General features: G+C 50.5%; 1 protein-coding gene across 1 annotated transcript in view; it reads right to left on the bottom strand.

Annotated features, from left to right (window-relative positions):
• The window catches only part of DIPK1B (divergent protein kinase domain 1B), a 398361-nt gene extending 379028 nt beyond the window's left edge, over window positions 1-19333 (bottom strand). The window contains exon 1 of the mRNA XM_078641926.1: window positions 15673-19333. Within this exon, the coding sequence (XP_078498052.1) occupies window positions 15673-15735 (63 nt within the window). The 5' untranslated portion in view covers window positions 15736-19333. The remainder of the gene's footprint in view (window positions 1-15672) is intronic.
• Between the last annotated feature and the right edge of the window lie 252 nt (window positions 19334-19585).

Here is a 19585-nt window from a genome sequence, read left to right as displayed (position 1 = left end):
TTAAGAATAGTTCCTTCCTAGTTTTAAACCCGGTGCACCTTTTCCCTTTTTTTGTTCTTTTGTTTTTCATACTTTTAGGGCCAAGATGCCTTTTTGGTGTATATTTACGCTTAGAAGTACCTATCTTCCTACATTCTCTCGTCTTCCACCTCTCAGAAACTCTACATTTATACCTGAAGTTCACCATCCAGTCTGAAATTGCAGTATGCTCAAGGAAAGGCTTGTTGCATATAATGGATATAATAGTGTTAAACATTTTAAAGTACGCAGCAAGAGACAGTACGTTATGCAGTACTGAAACCTTGGGACACACTCTAGGAATGGGGTTAAACACATCCTATTTCGGATATGTGCAAACTCCACCACCCAGGGTAATGGTGGAGCTCAAAGCCACATCAAATGGTATCCGCCACTAAACCCAAGGACATTTTTCTGGGTGTCCTACGGTCCATGCAGTGAGTAGGCATGTTGGCCTCATTAGACTCTGTGAAGAAGGCCACGGGGTTCATTTCCCGACACCACTCACCCACCGGCATGGCATACACAGGCCTAGCAGGTGGGCACCCAACCACCAACCCCGGTTTACTACCATAATATTGAGTTTTAAATATTGTGCTACAAAAATATGTCATACAGAACATTGACAAAGAAAATACTGTTAATGTATTCATAGGTTTATTTGTGAGCCCACAGCACGATTCAGCTTGTAGCCCGGTTGAGCTACTTACACTTTCATCCTACCAAGCAGTGCTTAATTTTAGCCGGTGGTTAAAGGTGGGGCCCACCGGCAGTCCTTTTGGGGGATCAACACTTATTTTAGCTCCTTTGGCTTTTGACTCAGAGCAAGCCAGAGAAAAACACAGAAAGGGTAAAAAGCAGAAGAAAGAGATAAATGGATAAAACGTGACAATCAGGAACCCTGCAAGAGTCAGATAACGGGGCAGGGTGTGTCTGTGGTGGATTAGAGGCATGAGGTAGAATTAAAAAAAACAGGGTTGGTATTTAGCACTCTGACATTCAGTAGCACCAGCCACGGGCTTCTAAGTGAAACTTTGGGTCCCGGCACTTATCTTTTACAAATTAAGCACTGCTCCCAAGGCCCAAAAAAATTAGCAGTGATGAGTTCCGTAACAATGATCACCTGTTATACAAGAAACAACAAATCACGTGTGCTTTACAAAAGACGCACTTTTTGTCATGTTGCTAGGCGGATTTTAAACCCACCAGTGAGCCTAAGATCACACTGCTTCTTGGAGTCAGGGGCGAATACGGTCTGCGACTAATTACATCATCAATACGCGTCCATACAATACAGGACAGCTTCTCCTTCAGGAGCTAGGAAAATGTGCTTGCTCACCCCTTGCTATTTTTAAAGCACTTGTCACAGCTTGATCAAAAGCGTCTTGAATCCAAGACCCCATGGGGAAGTCATTTCAAACCTCAGCCACATCCGTCCACTGTGACCAAACACCTCAGAATCTCAGAAACCCTAAATCTGCCACGAGGAAAATGACATCTCATTATTCGCTTCTGCGAGATTTCACCATCATAAGCATAAAGTGCATGGTACCTAAACAATCTAATGCACATTTCTGTAACTCCTGCACTTATAACGTCAGCGCCCTATCTGGGTACAACACAGCAAGAGGGCAGCAGGACCTGGCACACCACAACCACCACACCCCACAAGTGCCCACTCCAGGTATGCACCCTCCCAACCACACCACACACACATGCTACGGCTTGCAGTTGCTCGGACAAGTCAACAGCCCTACTAATGCACACCAATAAAAGGCCAAACCATTGGTTAGCAAGGGTGGGCATAACTCACGCAATTCAGTGTAGCCTAATGCCTTGCAATTACCTATAATTAAGTTAGCAGAGCAATTCAGCGTTTACGCAAAAATTACCCTTACATTCAAAATGGGTGCGAGAAAACATTTTGCTCAAAGAAAAAGTGCTAAATGCAAAAAAACACGAACAGTGAGCAACCACTCACGTTTGCTAAATGTGCTCTTGGGGTAGGATTTTCCCCCACCGTACTCCAGACATTTAGCGCTATTCCTTAGTGCAACATGCACCCTCGCTCTCAAAATGGATGCAAAGATGCTTTTTGCACTTAAAAATACTGCTAAATGCAGCAGAACAGGGATAGTGAGCGCGAGTGGCTGCTCGCTAAACGTGAGCTTGCGGGAGGATTCTTTTCCCCCAAATGACTTGAGCAGGAGTAATCGCATTATCAGCGGTAATTCCGCGTCAAAGAGTAATGCAAAATTACCAAAATTACTCAGATTATGGCGTAACTGGAATTCCACCCGGGCCTACTGAATAAGCACAAATGAAAGACAAACTAAACAGATACCACTCTAAAATGGCTAGTACATAATTACTCAATGGTCTTCTGGCTAAATTTGTAACATCGTTGTCCTTACTACTGGGCAATAAGCCTCATTCTTATTCCAGACAACAGCCAAAGTGCACGGTTGATTCTGTGCAGTCATAAACTAAGATGAACATTTTTTAAGCCACAGCTTCTAACATTTTTTATTTAATAATCGATTGTTATTTGCTTTATGTACAATATCCTATTTTAGAGAAGGCTGACCTGTATTTGTGGAGTTAAATGGTAATATATTTGGGGAAGAGTGAATGGCTAGTACAGCTGATAGATATAAGTCCAACCCAAGCTTATGACTATATGGTAGCTACTAAATGTATCCACCTTTTACTATTTAATGCTGACACGTTGTAAGCACGGTTATATTAGAATTGGCCACACTTCTCTTCTGGAGACTTTACAACTACTTGTACCTGACATAACACAATAACTCCTGGTCTGTGTCTTGTTGCCAGTGGTGAACAGTGCTAAAAGTTTATTTCAAATAACCAAGATTTAGTTTCTGTGCGCCAGAGAAAATCCTTAGCAGGCTGGGTACAGTTTTGATTCGTTATATAAGGTTAAATCTGGAACAAACTCTTAACGGCCTTAAGCTATCCCTGGCAACAAAGGAAGGTTTGCTTGTGAGCTTGCAGCATGAAAGCGCCTCCGTCCACAAATGACACACATATTTCACTACTGCCACTGCCGCTTTCAGCCTCAATGATCTCCCTGTGGCCTCTGAGGAGTTTGCCGTATTTGCTTAATCATTGCATTAATAGATGCAATAAAAACCAAAGCTGCATCCGGGTCCTCGGGTGCCCTGCAGGCACGCCCCAGATTTGCTCTGCAGGATGACGTAAAGGTCAATGCCCCGAGGCGCCCCGCAGCGCACGTGCCGCACACCTTCAGCCACCCAGCCACGTGCCTCGAGCAACAAAGGCCACGCTAGGAAGTGACGCATGCCTATAGAATTGATCCTCGTGCTGTTTGTCCAAGGAGTACCAGAGCGCACACAACCACCTGTGTCGATTACACCTCGAGGACATCCGCTTCTACCTGCTGCTCTTTGTTTACCTGATTTAAATTGTATCTATGGCTCAGAACAAGATACTATTGTGCCATATACACCAATGCTATTGTGTGGTGTCATTGTGGTGTAAAGAAATTCTGCAAACCCCTCTTCTCCCCGCCACCGAATTATTGACCTTGCACTCAGTCAAACAGTTCAATGAGTCAAATACTCACTTCTTAACTTTGTGTTTAATCAGCAGGACCCATCCTTCCAAGGTGTATACAGTGTGCATTGATGAGTCCTAGCAACATCTCTTATTTACGTCACTGCACAGGGAAAGGTTACAAGGGCTGTATACCAGAAAGTGACTGCGATAACTCTCTCATCCCCGACCATGGGTACCCGCTGTATTGTATTTACTTGGCCTGGCTGCCTGTTACTAGTGCATGTCGAGGGCCGCTCACAGCTCCATCCCGGGTGCACCTTATAGAGCTGAGCATTCTACCCTGGCTGCCTGTTACTGGTGCATGTCGAGGGCCGCTCACAGCTCCATCCCGGGTGCACCTTATAGAGCTGAGCATTCTACCCTGGCTACCTGTTACTAGTGCATGTCGAGGGCCGCTCACAGCTCCATCCCGGGTGCACCTTATAGAACTGAGCATTCTACCCTGGCTGCCTGTTACTGGTGCATGTCGAGGATCGCTCACAGCTCCATCCCGGGTGCACCTTATAGAGCTGAGCATTCTACCCTGGCTGCCTGTTACTAGTGCAGGTCGAGGGTCGCTCACAGCTCCATCCCGGGTGCACCTTATAGAGCTGAGCATTCTACCCTGGCTGCCTGTTACTGGTGCATGTCGAGGGCCACTCACTGCTCCATCCCGGGTGCACCTTATATAACTGAGCATTCTACCCGGGCTGCCTGTTACTGGTGCATGTCGAGGGCCGCTCACAGCTCCATCCCGGGTGCACCTTATAGAACTGAGCATTCTACCTGGGCTGCCTGTTACTGGTGCATGTCGAGGGCCACTCACTGCTCCATCCCGGGTGCACCTTATATAACTGAGCATTCTACCCGGGCTGCCTGCTACTGGTGCATGTCGAGGGCCGCTCACAGCTCCATCCCGGGTGCACCTTATAGAACTGAGCATTCTACCCTGGCTGCCTGTTACTGGTGCATGTCGAGGATCGCTCACAGGTCCATACCGGGTGCACCTTATAGAGCTGAGCATTCTACCCTGGCTGCCTGTTACTGGTGCATGTCGAGGGTCGCTTACAGCTCCATCCCGGGTGCACCTTATAGAACTGAGCATTCTACCCTGGCTGCCTGTTACTGGTGCATGTCGAGGATCGCTCACAGGTCCATACCGGGTGCACCTTATAGAGCTGAGCATTCTACCCTGGCTGCCTGTTACTGGTGCATGTCGAGGATCGCTCACTGCTCTATCCCGGGTGCACCTTATAGAGCTGAGCATTCTATACGGGCTTACTAGTGCATGTCGAGGGTCGCTCACAGGTCCATACCGGGTGCACATTATAGAGCTGAGCATTCTACCCTGGCTGCCTGTTACTGGTGCATGTCGAGGATCGCTCACAGGTCCATACCGGGTGCACCTTATAGAGCTGAGCATTCTACCCGGGCTGCCTGTTACTGGTGCATGTCGAGGGCCGCTCACTGCTCAATCCCGGGTGCACCTTATAGAACTGAGCATTCTACCCGGGCTGCCTGTTACTGGTGCATGTCGAGGGCCGCTCACAGCTCCATCCCGGGTGCACCTTATAGAACTGAGCATTCTACCCTGGCTGCCTGTTACTGGTGCATGTCGAGGATCGCTCACAGGTCCATACCGGGTGCACCTTATAGAGCTGAGTATTCTACCCTAGCTGCCTGTTACTGGTGCATGTCGAGGGTCGCTCACAGCTCCATACCGGGTGCACATTATAGAGCTGAGCATTCTACCCTGGGTGCCTGTTACTGGTGCATGTCGAGGGTCGCTCACAGGTCCATACCGGGTGCACCTTATAGAGCTGAGCATTCTACCCTGGCTGCCTGTTACTGGTGCATGTTGAGGATCGCTCACTGCTCCATCCCGGGTGCACCTTATAGAGCTGAGCATTCTATAGGGCTTACTAGTGCATGTCGAGGGTCGCTCACAGGTCCATACCGGGTGCACATTATAGAGCTGAGCATTCTACCCTGGCTGCCTGTTACTGGTGCATGCCGAGGGTCACTCACAGCTCCATCCTGGGTGCACCTTATAGAGCTGAGCATTCTACCCGGGCTGCTTGTATTCAGTGCATGCCATGGACTGCTCCACAGGTGCTCCCAAATGGAATCTATGGAGATCAACAAGACACAATAATTAGATCAATCTAAACCCCATATGCTGCATCCATCACTACTCGTCCCTTGGATACACACTTGCACGCAGCAACCTTGTCAAGTCAGTCAAGTCGTGTCATGTCATGTCAAGTCAGTCGAGCTAAGTCACGTGATATCAAGTCAGTCAAGTCAAGTCATGTCAATTCATGTCCTCATGCCAAGTCAAGTCATGTCATGTCACGTACTGTCAAGTCAGTCAAGTCATATCAAGTCAGTCAAATCAAGTCATGTCATGTCAAGTCAAGTCATGTCACATCAAGTCATGTCACGTCAAGTCATGTCGTCATGTCAAGTCATGTCAAGTCAAGTCAGTCATGAGAAGTCATGTGATGTCATGTCAAGTCTGTCATGTCATGTCAAGCCATGTGAATGCATGTCAAGTCATGTCAGTCGTCATGTCAAGTCAGTCAAGCCAAGTCATGTGATATAAATTCAGTCAAGTCATGTCAAGCCAAGTCATGTCAAGTTATGTCAAGTAATGCCAAGTCAGTCAAGTCATGTCACGCCATGTCATGTCAAGTCATGTCACACCAAGTCATGTCAGGTCAAGCCAAGTCATGTCAAGCCAAGTCATGTCATGTCAAGTAATGCCAAGTCAGTCAAGTCATTTTTTTCACAGGGTCTAATTAGACATCTTCCCAGATGAAGAGTATAGAGGACTACGATGAGGAAACTCCAGGACTTTGGGCTAACATAATTAATGTTACAGGCCAGAACTTCCTCACAGAATTCCTGCTATTGTGAGTTAATTCCCATGGAATGGGGAATTAGTGCGCGCACCTGGTTATACCGGGAGGAATTCTGCACGGCATTCCCAGTTTCGTGTGAATTAATGCACATACTTATCGCCTGCTGGTAAATGTGATGGGGAAGCCTGAATTGCGCCAGGGGAGGGATCAGGGATGCGAGAGGAGAGAGAGAGAGAGGAAGCCAGCAGGGGAGCATTGTATTTTTCTTGCCAGACAAAAAGAGCGGCAGGGAAGGAGGGGCAAGGCTGTTCTGCTTGTGCAGCACAAGCTTCATGCGGTTTGCTGCCTGAATCACCATGTGGTAAAGTTAGATCTGCGTTGTTCCCTAGAGAAAATCAGGTGCGGGAATAATGGGCCAGCCATGAGCAGGCATAGCTGTATCGCACTCGACTCCGCCTGACTGAGACACCTGACTCTGATCCACCCAACTCCCATCCGTCCGACTATTCCACCTGACTCCGATCCGTCTGACTCCCATCCGCCCAACTCCCATCCGGCCGACTAATTCACCTTACTTCGATCTGCCCGACTCCAATCCGCCCAACTCCAATCCACCCGAATTCAATCCGCCCGACTCCCATCCGCCCGACTCCCATCTGCCAACTCCCATCCGCCCGACTCCCATCCGCCCGACTCCCATCCGCCCGACTAATCCACCTTACTTCGATCTGCCCGACTCCAATCCGCCCAACTCCAATCCACCGAATTCAATCCGCCCGACTCCCATCTGCCCGACTACCATCCGCCAACTCCCATCCGCCCGACTCCCATCCGCCTGACTCAAAAGGCCCTGGCTTCTCATTTAGATGTTCTAAATACTGTTGTTTTAAGTTGGTGGTATGCTCCTACCTGCAAAGTTTCTAAAAGTTAAAAATCCATGAATTATTGGAGGAATCTGAACTGGTAATGGTGCCCTCCTCCAGCACACATCCTTTATATATCTAAGCCTCACTACCAGTGCTTAATTTGTGCCGGCGGTTGCCACTGGCACTCATTTTTGGAGACCAGTACTTATTATTCCTCATCAGGTTTGGAGCGCAACCAAGAGAGATAAAAACACACAAACGAAAAAGCGAAGAGAAGAGAAACACAGAAAAACCGGCACAAGGAGAGAAAGCAGGCAGCGGCGAGAGTAGAATAAAGGAGCAGCAGTGCCTGGTGAGGATTCAAGAGTCCAGAGTAGTCAGAGCAGTTGTGTCTAAACGCTTCTGGTCAGCGCTCTCCAAAAGACATATCTAACTCCATCCAGATCCTAGCCTCCAGGCCGCATCGTGTCAACGCGGAGCAAGAAATATGATCATCGCGCAAGCGGAGGGATACTGTAGTTATGTATTGATGGATGGGCCATTGCATTCTGTAAGAAGATCCTTCCCTTTTCAATGCCAGGCCGCACTCACCTCCGGCTTAGCCTCATATTATGAACCGTACCACCATTGTGTGAGGTCTACATTTCCAAGGAACAAGCTATCGCCCGATCAATTTCTACAGGTAGAAGAATGCCGAGGAGAAGAGAGATCCGGCGATGAAAAGTAGGCAACTGGAGATGAGTTTTTGATGCCCGCTGAGGGAAATGCAGCACAGAAGCCTGGGCTCAAAGATTCTGCTGCAATGTTGAGGGCCCTGCAGATTGGCAGGTCAGCCTTTCATGACAGGACAAAGGTTGACAGTGCAAAACAGGATAATAGGGAAATTTATCTGGTTGTGGTCAGGTTCTTAGAGGCACAAGGGATTCGTGCCAGGTGTGTATTAATATTCCTACTTTAGAATGCATTTAGGGCGTCATGCCGCAACAGTAGCTGCTTCAGAACGTGTTCTGCATGTTCAGTAAATAGAACAGGAACAGCAAGAGACTACAATGATGAATCGACAGAAAAAAGCAATTTTGGGAAAAAAACTATGTAAACATAACATTAATTTCTATACAAATATCGTAAGATCAAGGTTTTACATGAAATTATATTCTAAGATCTAAACGTGTATATTCAGATCTGTACAGAAGCCAACATTTTATCGTAAGAACGACTTGAGGGCCCTTTTTCAAAATCAGATAGTGGATTAGTAGAACACATGAGGCGGGACAATTTTCATACTGGGGGTGCTGCTATCAATGTTGCATCACTGAACTCTAGAGACTCTGAAAACTGCAAACATCACACAAAGAACAAGTGTTGCAGATAAGTCACACTCATTTATCAGGAGAGTCGTACGGGTGTGGTATGTAGCGGGTGTTAGATGTTGGAGCACACTGTCACAACTATACTACTAAAGCATGGTGTGGTAGGGTCTGTCATTCACAGACAGCATATTTCCCATTGAAAGGACCACTTAAGTTGCACAGGCATATCATTTTACTGATAAAACGATACAGCACACAAACGATAATTTGAGGAAATTGGTTTTCAGTGAATATTTGTCATTGGCTCATCACATAGTAAAGTGCCTTGTCTTGATTCCATTAAATCTTTCATTTGTTTCCATCACACTTCAGAATTAGAAAAAGTGCACTCAATTTGTGCTTTACTGTTTATCGTTAAATATTTGGACAGTTCTTTCATAGTTATGTACATTGTGTTGGGTATTACAAGAAAAAGACATCCTACAGCTCTTCCTTTCACACCAGCAAGATTGTCACATACTTCACTTAAAAAAAATGCTCATACAAAGCTGTAAGAGAAAGAAAAGTAAACACCAGTCTCCGTGTTAAAAGAATAAGCAGCAGCCTGTCAGGAGATGTTACCTGACATTTGAATGCTTTCCCCCATTTGAAAGCTTTCTTCGAACGCACAGCAACTGCGACAAGATACAAAACAAAATCCATCACCAGTGTGGGTATTTTGGGGGTGCTGCAGCACCCCACACCCTACACACCCTTCTCCCAGAGCCTAAATGGGATGGTGAGGAAGTAACATTCTGGGAAGGAGGTGGGATTAAGATATCACTGGAAGATCAAAACCACGGGAATGGAGTAGTAGGAGTTTGGGCGGGAAGCGGGGGAAGGGTGTCACTCCCCTCACAAAGGTCAGTCAATGTGTACTACATACAAAATGATGCCCCCCACCTATAATACCCTGAGCCCTACTTGTGATTCCAGCTCTGCACATACGTTTCAGACTGAATAAGGGTCACTTGAGGAGTGGGAGGGGCCACCAGGGACAACTTTACACGACAATGCACCCCCACATTGGATCGATATAAGCGACACCCTGGCGTGCCAGCGACGGCTTCGTGTGTATCTCGACTCTCATCTTGGCTAGACCCCAAAATGAAGCTGGTAATATATGTAACAGCCCCCCATTCAGAGGGCGAAAAACAGAAACTAAAACTGAACCTAGATAAAAAGTAGCATACAGAAAACAACATAAAAAACATGCACAGGGTCCATTACTGAAAAAAAATCAACATGGCTTAACGAGAATGAGAAAACCAAAAAAAAACAAAGCATGGGAACAATGGCACGCAAAAGAGTCGTGATTATATTTGCATATATCAGGGGCTTTAATAAAAGCTTTCTTTGTGTTTTTGAGTCACAGTCCAAGATAGTTGAGATTCACTCCTCAAAAACACAAATACTTGTGTGAGCGAGGAAGGAAAGGGTGAGGCTCTTTGAGTATTGGTATGCCACGTGTAACCATCAGGTTTGAATTTCTCATAATGTTTAAAGGTCAAATTAACCCAACATTCAATACGTTTTTGGCTAAAACTCCAGGACTGGCTCATGGTGCCACAAATGACAGAGCCACTTGACAGTATTGTACCTGACAAGTGACACATCATACCCCTGTTGGGGTTGCAGACAAGGGGCAAAAGGAAAGCAAGCGTGCAGTTGTTTGAATGCTGCCCCCAGGGCACATTTCCACAATCTCATGCAATTAATATTTCATACATCCCCTGGACCTCCCTACAAAGGTCAGGCGAAACAGACAAAAGCGATTCCTCAGAACATGGCAAAATCTCTGAAAATTCTGCCCTGAGCTCCATGGAACGCTTTAGGGGTACAAAAGCAATGTATGTGGCTCATGCAGAAGCACAAAACAGGAAATTAAACCTAATACTTCAGGTAGAGTAAAACTGGATATAGCCCTGGTTAGAGCTAAGGGCCACTCGAATTATGCAGCACTGCAAAAGCATAATTAAGGATCGATTCCAATGTCATTCGGAAAGGCTGGGAATGGCTTTGGGTTCGTCCGAGTCCGATTCGGAACTAGCCTTTCTGACCGACTTGGACACTTTTCCGCACGATGGCTGGAAACTGTTCGGACTTTCCGACTCGGTTCCAAATGGCATTCGGAGGGATGTATGTCATCATAACGCATGCTTTTACTATGCATGCCTTTACAACGCAGGTTTTACAGCGCAAGTCGTTAGAACGACTTGCGTTGGGGGGGCGTTGGATAGCGGAATAGTTTAATTTACTTTTCCAACTCCAGTCCCCGTGGATAGTAGGGAAGGTTTTGGATAGTAAATTAAACTATTCCCTATCCTGCAGCGCCCCCGGCGCAGTTCGTTGTAATGACTTTCGTTGTAAAACCTGCGTTGTAAAGGTACTGCGTAGTGAAAGTTGCGTCGTAAAGGATGTTTCCCCATTCGGAGTAACAGAGTTGGGCAGACCCGAATCGTAGCAGTCTACGGCCCGCGTTTCCGACCGAGTGAGAAGGATGTTGGATTCGGAAAGCCTTTCCGAGTCGGTTGTTCCGACAAAGATCAGCTGTCGGAATTTGACTTTGGGGGCCAATAGTAGGACCCCCATCACCCGGGGTTCTCCAAATGGAGCCTGTGGGGGTACCCATGGATCCCTCTTTCCATGCATGCAAATGGTGGCAGGTTCATTGGGCTGCCCGCCACAGGGTGTACGATTTTCTTCAACCAGCCCTTTCATCAATGGGAGCCTGTGTAGTCAGTCAGAACACAGGCTCCCAAAGAAGTCAATAGAAGTCCGACTGAATGGTGTTCGGACACTCCGTAATCGGTCGGTCGGGCTCCCCGAACGCGAGTACTTCGGAAAACATTCCAAAACTGCTTCGGTCAGACTGCTTTCCGAACACCATCGTAATCAGCCCCTAGATGACAGACTAAATTATACAACAAGAAAAGGCAAATGTTGCGGCATAATATAGCACATTCTGTGGCTGGACTGTTTCACTCTTTCGCTCTGATACAATACACATTCATGCTCTCGGAGCAGCTTTCTTCTCCTCAGTACCAGTTTAACACCCAAATGAAGCAGTTAGCATCTGAAAGATGAACATTTGTAAAGGGTCTGTCAAACATTTGGTGGCAGTGACAACTCTAAGGTTACGTACTAACCCATAATGGATGTATGACATTACAACGCGTGCTTTTACATCGCATGCCTTTACAACGCAAGTATTACAACGCAGTCCATTACAACGCATAGTGCTTTGGGTGCTGGATAGTGAATAGTTTAATTTACTATTCCAACTCCAGTCCCCGTGGACACTAGGGAAGGTTATTGGATAGTAAATTAACCTATTCCCTATCCTAGAGCGCCCCCCAGAGCAATGCGTTGTAATAGTTTGCGTTGTAATAGTTGCGTTGTAAAGGCTCTGCGATGTAAAAGTTGCATTGTAAAGGTTGTTTACCGATGCCGACGTGTGAGCTAGATGTTGCAGGGACCTGTGCACGAGCAGTGCTCCAGGGAGTCTGCACGCGCATTGCGTGCTGCGAATAATCCTGGTCATGAAGGAGCAAGGCTGAAGTCCAGCAAAGCAGGAACATGGGATATGGGAGTCGGAGGGGAGGCGGGTGGGAACCAATGAGAAGGAAATATGAAAGCGAGGCTGGCAAGGAGAATTGATGTTTGTATATAGCGCTGAGAAGTAAGCAGGGGCCTATCTCCAAGCCTCTTCCAACGGAAGGGTCTTCCCTGCGGTGTTTTGTAGAGTGCTACGAATCACCCTAGGCAGACTTCGGAGCACTAGCCTCGTAGGCGGGCGCTTGCAGAAGTGTAGAGCTGAAGAGTGTTGTGATCTCTTTCCTTTGCTTTGGCGAGTGAAAGAGACGCTGGACAGGCCTTCTGGGCCTTTGGCCATGATGGCCTGCAGGGGGGTTCTACCCAGCCTTCGCTTCCTAGCCCCGGAGACCCATGAATGCAGCCTCTAACACCACCACAGACCGTGCACTCCTGGAGGGGGCGGGGTGCTTGGGAGGGGGGGATCACCAAGTGCAGCGATGAACAGGAAAATCCATAATGCGTTCGCCTAGCTCACAGACGCAGACACAACATTATGCTCCCCAGAGCAGGCACCAGTCTCGTTGTAACTAGTTTACGTTTTGCAGACTTACTACGTTTTTACGTTCTTCTATATGTGCGTCCTTCGTCTAAATGCTTCGAAGTGGCTGAAAGTTTACATATTGGTGCTACAAAGAACACGTACGTACATCAATTAAATGCATTTGCTCTTGGGCTAGCTGCACAGGAAAGACGCTCTGTGCACCACTCCAACAGAATACAGGGTCATATGTATCAAGCACTAATGCGTTCGAAAAACGCCAAAATTCGCAGAATTTCGGCCTTTGCGAACGCATTTTTGCTAAATGGTATCTATCAAAGAAATCTGCGTGCAAAATAAGGAATCGCAAAATTTGCGATTCCTTATTTTGCGATTGCATTTAAGGAATCGCAAATTTTGCGATTCCTTAAATGGAATTTTGCAATTCCTTAAATGCAATGTAAGAAGCATTAAAAAATGCTAATAGGCCTTAAGGAATCGCAAATTACCATCAACTTCAAGTTGGTGGTAATTTACGATTTCCTTGAAAAATTCACTTTTTTTGCATTTTTCAAAGTGTAATGTGAACCACATGGCATGTATGTGCGCCACATGTGCACCCATGCTTATTTCAGGGGTGCAACAGGGTGTCCTTTGGACACCCCTGCATGCTTCAAATTGCATTCTCAATTTGCGATTTGTTTATTGCTAATCGCAAATTGAGAATGTCTTCACATTCATTCCTATGGGCCTCTAGGCCCAAAGGAATGAATGGGGAGGTATTCCTTAATTGCAAATCACAATTTGCGATTCGCAATGAAGAAATATGTAGGATTCGCAAAATGTATTGCAAATCCTACATACATAGCATTTTGCGATTCTCAAATAGCAATTCGCAAAAAAATCGCTATTTGAGAATCGCAAAATGACTTCTGATACATATGGCCCACAATCTCTTATTCGCAGCGCTTAGAAACCGCCGAGGTGCGGATACGATGCGCTACATGACCACACAATATTATACTTCCCTCCAAAAGTCAGAGCCAAGCTATGTTAATGAGAACCCCGTAGCCCTGTCGGATTGGATGACTTCCTGAGCGGCGCATGAAATTCAGCCCTCTGCAGTTCTTTCTAATTCACCCTAACAGCGTTTATTGGTCAATCTATCATCTATCTACCTAAAAGCTTCGGAAAATAAGCAAATAATAATATAGCTATTCATAGATTAGTGTTCATTTTACATCAATCCGCCATTATCGACCTTTATAAACCAGCGAGCATGTCTTGTGGGAAAAAGACCTCGGAATGGCCTGCTTTGGGCACAATTCAGCGCACCGCGGTGTTCGCCAGTGGCTCGGCTGGCACGATTCAGCACACATTTGGGTACAGTTAATAAGGAGCCGCCAAGACTTCCATGATATAAACATATGAGTAATAAGAGAAGTGCTTGTTTAAGGAAAATAAGTGATCAGTGTAGAGTGATGCATACATTGAAAAATATATCTCAGTGAGTTAATGCACCTGCTGAATCAACTTGCAAGCTCGAAGGTTCGACGCCACTTTCGAGAACCACTAGTTTGCCATTTACAGAGCTACGAGGCGCCGAGAAGAAGCGCTATACGTGACACGTTTAGTGAATGTTTGTCACTTCGGCTATGATCACATTCCATTAAACACGGATGGCTGTGTTATCCATTCCAGGGATGAACACCCCCATCCTGCACCGGGCAGCGTCACACCTGCCACTCTTAGCACTGGGTGTGAAGGCTGGGCTGCACCTGCGCGTGGGAGGTGAACCTGCCCGTCCCCCCTGTACAGGAAGAAACGTGCCAGCCACACGCGACGACGTCACAAGCAACACGACGACGTCACACAGAGCACGGCGACGTCACACAGAGCACAACGACGTCACACTGAACATCCCTGACCGCCTAGCGCCCATCCCACTTAGAAAGAAGTTATGCAGACGCCTGGCCAATATTTGGCATGTATTCTATTCGCAGGGATGCCCCACTCACCCAGGTAGAAAGGAGACAAGTGCCCGCCGTAGGAACACCTGCCCAGCGCCAACACCCACTCACAGCAGCAAGGCAGGCGCATCCTGAGCAGCACTCTTTAGTGCCATGGAAGTATCTGACGACCCTATATAACGAAAGCACCAGTGCATATAATAATAATAATCCACATTTGTAAAGCGCACAATCACCCGTAAGGGTCTCTAGGCGCTGGGGGCCGTCGGGAAGATTAAGCGAGCTATTGCCCAGAGTCACATGGTGCTGGGCTAACCTGCCGCCAGAGCCGGGGATCGAACCCTGATCCCCAGATTCCAGCGTCAGTCGCCCTGGCCGCGGCGCCACACCTCTCCCACATAGCCCAACATGACGCCATACATAGCCAGTGAGCAGTGAGCAGCCTGCCCTCATCCACAAAGAAGCCATATTTACCCCCAGCAGCGCTACACACCGAATGGAAAGTGTAGAACCTGCCCATCCTGTGCAGAAATAAGCGAGACAGGTGCCAGCATCACTTACATATGCCATCTCTAGCCAAATCTCTGACACCCTCATTCAAAGGGGATCTCCAGATGCCCCTAGTACCCAACATACAGAAAGAAGGCACACAGATGCCCAGACCGGCATTCCCACAAATGCAGTGCCCAGTGAGGTACGTGCCCTCCCCAACAGAGAAAGGAGGCACACAGATGCCCAGTATTACTACACATTCTGTGCCCAGTGAGGTACCTGCCCCCCGCCCTCACAGAGAAAAAAAGGCACATAGATACTCAGCCCAGCATTATCACGTTTGCAGTGCTCAGTAAGGTACCCCCCCCCCCCCTCCACACACAGAGAAAGGAGGCACACAGATGGCCAGCCCAACATTTTCCCATATTCAATATTCAATGCCCATTGCGGGTGGCTTACCTGCATGCCCTTTGAGAGAGGACAGAGCAGCACGAGGTGCACGAACCTCCGGAGCCTCCTCATCCTGGCACCGGTGGGCAGGGGGGCAGAAGAGGCGGGTCTCTGAGGGCAGATGGGCACTTAGAGGGAGGGCACTTTGCCAGGGAGGAGCATGGGGTCCACAGCTCTGGACCTCAATCAGTTCTGCTGTGCCAGCATCCCCCGGCTCCAGAGGAGGGCTGTGGAGGTGCCCGGGGTGGGGGCGCAGGGTCAGCGGGTTCGCGTGTGGAGGGGCCGCAGTGGCAAGGCAGCTCCTCTCCGAGGGGGGTAATGCAGTCAAGTGAGTCTCCTGGCTGGAGGCGGAGTGATGCAGGCAGGTCTCGGAGGCTGTTACAGGCAGGTACTCTGGATAGAGAGGGGAGTGATGCAGGCAGATCTTGGAGTATGTTACAGGCAGGTCCTCAGGCTAGAGAGGAAAGTGATGCAGGCAGGTTTTGGAGGCTGTTACAGGCAGGTCCTCTGGATAGAGAGGAGAGTGATGCAGGCAGGTCTCGGAGGCTGTTACAGGAAGATCCACAGGCTAGAGGGGGGAGTGATGCAGGCAGATCTCGGAGAGTGTTGCAGGCAGGTCCTCGGGCTAGAAAACTGAGTGATGCAGGCAGATCTTGGAGACTGTTGCAGGCAGGTCCTCGGGCTAGAGAGAGGGGTGGTACAGGATGGTACTCTGCCTGTAGTGTCAAGGCGTAGGCAGGCAGGTGTCCTCGAGAAGGAAGATGTTTCAGATAGCGCCTTGAGGCTATTGTAGGCAGGCCGCCTGGCAGGGGATAGATGCCACAGTCGCGTCCTGCTGGTCCTTACAGGCAGTTCCTGCTGCTGGACAGCGACGGTGACGTGGACTTTACCTGGGGTTGTTCCATGCAGGACACATGGCGGCGATACACGCAGCTTTTAGGAGAGGAGGCGAATATACAGGCAGACAGTGGAGGACACTGCAGGCATGCCCTCAGACTGGAGAGTTAGAAAGAAGGTGGGAGTCCCCAGGGCATACAGGCAGGTCCCCTGGGTGAAACGGAGGGAAGAAGGGTGCAGGCAGACCCCAGTGGAGAGTGGACAGTGCAGGCTGTCGCCCTGGAGTGTTGCAGGCAGCACCTCTCGAGGAGGTTCGAGTTTGACTGCTCCAGGTGATTAGTGATGGCGGGATCTCTGGGCAAAGGCCGTTGTTACAGAGAGCTGCGATGGAGAAGAAAGAGCACAGGTAGGTCGTGGAGTTGGTGCAGGCAGGTTCCCAGAAGGACTGTTATGCAGGCAGGTATTGGTAGTTGCTGCAGGCAGGCGCTAGCCTCATCGAGAGGAGATTTGTGCAGGCAGGACTTGGTAGTTGCTGCAAGCAGATGCTAGCCTCCTTGAGAGGAGATTGATGCAGGCATGTATTGGTAGTTGCTGCAGGCATGTGCTAGCCTCCCGGAGAGGACAATGATGCAGGCAGATAGTGGTAGTTGCTGCAGGCAGGTGCTAGCCTCCTTGAGAGGAGATTGATGCAGGCATGTATTGGTAGTTGCTGCAGGCAGGTACTCTGGAGACGAAAGATGATTCAGGCAGCTCTCAGAGGTTGTTCCGGGCAGATCCAATGAGGGCGGAGAAACGCTTCCTGCCGTCCCAGTTGTGTCCTGACTAGGAAGTTGGGGCAGGCTAGTCCCAGGGGGCGTGGCAGACTGTTTCTAGGGCGAGCTGCAGGTTGGATCCAGGGGGTGCTGCAGGCTGGGTCCAGGGGAGGCTGCAGGATGGGCTCAGGGAGTACTGCAGGCTTGTCCAAGGGGGTGCGTGCTGCAGGCTGGCCCCCAGAGGGTTTGAAGGCTGGTCTCAGGGGGTGCTGCAGGCTGGGCCCCGGGAGTGTTGCAGGCTGAGCCCCGGGGGCGCTGAAGGCTGGGTTCAGGGGAGGCTGCTGTCTCTACCCAGGGGTGATGCGGCTGGGTCCTGCGGTTGCTGCAGGCTGGCACACGGTCTTGCTACTGGCTGGCACCCAGGGGTTGTAGCAGGCTTGACTAAGGGATTGCTCCTGTTGGTCCCAGGGGGTGCTCTAGGCTGGCCCGGGGGTTGGGACTGGCTAGCCACAGCAGCTGCTGCAGGGTGGCCCAGGGGGTGCTTTTGGCTGCATCAAGGTGTTATGTAGGCTGGCACCTGGAGTTGCAGCAGGCTTTGCAAGAGGTTGCTGCAGGCTGGGTCCCTGAGGATGCTGCAGGCTGGGTCCCTGGGGATGCTGCAGGCTGGGTCCCTGGGGATGCTGCAGGCTGGGTCCCTGGGGATGCTGCAGGCTGGGTCCCTGGGGATGCTGCAGGCTGGGTCCCTGTGGATGCTGCAGGCCGGGTCCCTGGGGATGCTGCAGGCTGGGTCCCCGGGGATGCTGCAGACTGGTCCCAAGGGCTCCTAACGGCTGGCACCCCGGAGTTGCTGCAGGCTGGGTCCCTGAGGATGCTGCAGGCTGGGTCCCCGGGGATGCTGCAGGCTGGGTCCCTGTGGATGCTGCAGACTGGGTCCCTGGGGATGCTACAGGCTGGGTCCCTGGGGATGCTGCAGGCTGGGTCCCTGGGGATGCTGCAGGCTGGGTCCCTGGGGATGCTGCAGGCTGGGTCCCTGGGGATGCTGCAGGCTGGGTCCCTGGGGATGCTGCAGGCTGGGTCCCTGGGGATGCTGCAGGCTGGGTCCCTGGGGATGCTGCAGGCTTGGTCCCTGTGGATGCTGCAGGCCGGGTCCCTGGGGATGCTGCAGGCTGGGTCCCCGGGGATGCTGCAGACTGGTCCCAAGGGCTCCTAACGGCTGGCACTCCGGAGTTGCAGCAGGCTTTGCAAGAGGTTGCTGCAGGCTGGGTCCCCGGGGATGCTGCAGGCTGGGTCCCTGTGGATGCTGCAGGCTGGGTCCCTGTGGATGCTGCAGGCTGGGTCTCCGTAGATGCTGCAGGCTGAGTCCCCGTGGATGCTGCAGGCTGGTCCCAGGGCTCCTAACGGCGGGCACCCCGGAGTTACAGCAGGCGTATCCAGCAAGCTGCTGCAGGCAGGATCCCGGGGTTGTCTAGTGGGAGGGTGCTGCTGTGCTGGATGGTAGCCGGACACTGGTTCAGAGGGGCCGGGGGTCAGGACACTCCTCTCTCACACGCTGTGTCAGGGGACGTCAGACCGGTGGGGGGAAGGAGGGGTCTGGCGGTAGGGGGTGGGCAGAGAGTGTCTCGTGGCTGGGGGCTGGCTGCTCAGAGGGAAGGAAGCTGACGCTAGAGAGTCGACCCGCTGCTGGGAGGTGCTGAGGCAGGACGAGTCTCCCACTGGTCAGGGGGCAGCAGGGCAGGTGGCTGGCGTCCAGTCCGGTGGCTGCGCGAGGATGCGGACGAGCCCCTCTCCGGGGTACCCCAGCCCTGGCATCAGTGCCGCTGTGCCCACTGGGGCTCTCCTCTGCCCACCTCCACCTGCCCAGGAAGGGCCGGGGGCATCCCGAGTGAAGGTGGTGGAAGCCCCCGCATCCAGGCTCGGGTCACAGACCGGGGCGTCCTCTGGGCCCAGCCGAGGCTTGTGGTGCTGGCCCCCGCAGGAGGTGCTGCCTGGTGATGCTGGGGGTCCCCGGGGTCCCACTGCAGCCGCAGCTGCTCCTCATGCCGGGCTGCAGACAGCAGCAGCACCCTGCGAATCTCAGCCCAGCTGCAGCAGAGCAGAGCAGGAGCCTTTAATTAAAGGGGAGGCTTGCAGCCAGCAGGCATTTCTGCCCTCCGACGGGAAGACGTGGAGGGCGCTGCTCCACCTGCGCGCGGCCGGCCCGGGAGGCGCATTCACACCCTCTTTATTACCCCCTCACCCTCTGCTGAGACCTCACGCAAAGAGCGCAATGGGGTGGCCCAGGGTGACCAGGACAGTCCCGGCTTTTAACAGCTGTCCAGGCAGATTTTGGCATA

This window comes from Lissotriton helveticus, chromosome 5_1 (genome assembly GCF_964261635.1).
Source record: "Lissotriton helveticus chromosome 5_1, aLisHel1.1, whole genome shotgun sequence".
Lineage (NCBI taxonomy): Eukaryota > Metazoa > Chordata > Amphibia > Caudata > Salamandridae > Lissotriton > Lissotriton helveticus.
This window is presented reverse-complemented; position numbering and strand designations above follow the sequence as displayed.